The sequence below is a fragment of the Papaver somniferum genome, unplaced genomic scaffold (genome assembly GCF_003573695.1).
Source record: "Papaver somniferum cultivar HN1 unplaced genomic scaffold, ASM357369v1 unplaced-scaffold_10119, whole genome shotgun sequence".
Taxonomy (NCBI): domain Eukaryota; kingdom Viridiplantae; phylum Streptophyta; class Magnoliopsida; order Ranunculales; family Papaveraceae; genus Papaver; species Papaver somniferum.
Genome location: NW_020618959.1, coordinates 1 through 1,670, shown reverse-complemented (window position 1 = coordinate 1,670; position 1,670 = coordinate 1). Strand labels below are relative to the sequence as shown.

Sequence of the window (1,670 nt, the reverse complement as noted above, 5' to 3'; positions counted from 1 at the left end):
TTTTCTCTGCCTTTGATTTCTCTCAAAATGCGAGTGTAGTTGGTATTCAGTTTTGTGTAGACTTGATCCTCGAACTTCCGCTCGTCACGACGACGATCATCCCTTCGTCCTCTTTTATCTTTGTTTGGCCGCTCGGCAGAACCGCTCCTCTTGGATCCGCTGGCTTGCTCCACAGAATTGGTCCGATGAGATATTTGGGCATGGGCCCTAGGATTTTCCCGCTGGATTTCTTCTAACCTGGCGTGCTTCTCGATGATAACTCGAAGATCTCCTTCGGTTTTGGGGACACTTCCATGAATCTCGACGAACAATGGACTCATCCTATCCAATCCCCACTTGTAACAATTGATGACCACCACTAGATCTACGTTCCCTATTGCTTGACAGATCTTGTGCCACCTGTCAGTATATTCTCTGATGGTTTCTTTGTGTCCGACTTCCAATGAAAAGAGTTTGTTCATTCCTGTATTGACGACTTTATTGTACATGTAAGTCCTCAAAAGTTTCTCTGTAAGCTGGCGGTAGGAATCGATGGAATTTGGTGGCAGGTTATCAAACCAGGATAATGCTGACCCTTTTAGGCTTGAGGGAAAATATCTGCATAGGACGGCATCGTCATTATCCCATCGTGCTAAAATTCGGTTGTAGTATCGGAGATGGGCCGCGGGGTCGCTGGATCCGTCGTAACATTCGAACACTGGGAGAGGGCATTTATGAGGGATGAGATCTTTGGCCAAGTGTGCCGCCAATGGAGTGGTATTGGCTTCTTTCATCACTTCTTCTAGTCTTCCTCCTCCTTGATTTGCCTTCAGCTGCTTGATTTCAGTCATCATCTCAGCACAAAGGTCTTCCATTGCACGCTGATGATATTCTTGGATTATGGATCGTCCCGATTTTCAGTTCTCACTATTGAAGTAGTCTGAATCCTCGGGATAGTAATATGGGTCGGATGATCCATTTCCTCTGGCCGTTCTTCGGTTCAATGGTTCGGGATTGTTGGCATTCGTCAAGATGATCCTTCGATCATGATTTGGATCAAGTGCTTTAGAATTGGCTTCGTCATGCTGGTGGGCCGATTCTAAACTCTGGGTAATCTTGTCTTTGAGTTCTTGGTTTTCTCGAGCTAGTAACGCTACTGAATCCGCGTATACCTTTTGGTTCTTCTTAAATTCCTCAAGCTCTTCCATCAGCTGAGGAGAATGATTCGATCCTTGGTTCGGAGTCTTGACCTGCCTTTGTCCTCCAATGGCCACAGTATGATCTTCATCAAACGTTTGGATCAAAGGATTAGAAGGATCTGCGGTTGTTACAGGGGGTTCGACATGAGGGATCGCTGGTTGGTTTTCTGTTAGCAAGGGCTGGATAACTGGTAGAGTTTGGTTCATCTCATTTTTCGGTAGCATTCCGAAGGCTGGTTATTGCATTGTTGAGTCCGCAAATCCTTCATGTCGTTCGTGGGAACGAGATGCTGCTACTTTCTTTGTTGCATCCGCTTTGGCCGCCAGAGCTTTGACCGCTGCCGCTGCTATTGCATTGGTGTCTATTGGTGAGGTATTTCCGTTGTGTCTGGCTTCTGGTTCGAAGCCTTCGTCTTTTCACCTTTTTGTTTACTGCGTGTCATAACCAGTGTCGTTCTTGGTGTTTCTTTTGACGATGCTTTGGTTTTTCCC

At 46.2% G+C, this 1,670-nt stretch overlaps 1 protein-coding gene across 1 annotated transcript; it reads right to left on the bottom strand.

Annotated features, from left to right (window-relative positions):
• Positions 1-62: 62 nt before the first annotated feature.
• Positions 63-854, bottom strand: LOC113327501 (the record flags this gene model as incomplete). Its single annotated transcript, XM_026574691.1, has 1 exon — positions 63-854. A coding segment is annotated over exon 1 (792 nt), but the record flags the coding sequence as incomplete, so codon positions are not given.
• Between the last annotated feature and the right edge of the window lie 816 nt (positions 855-1,670).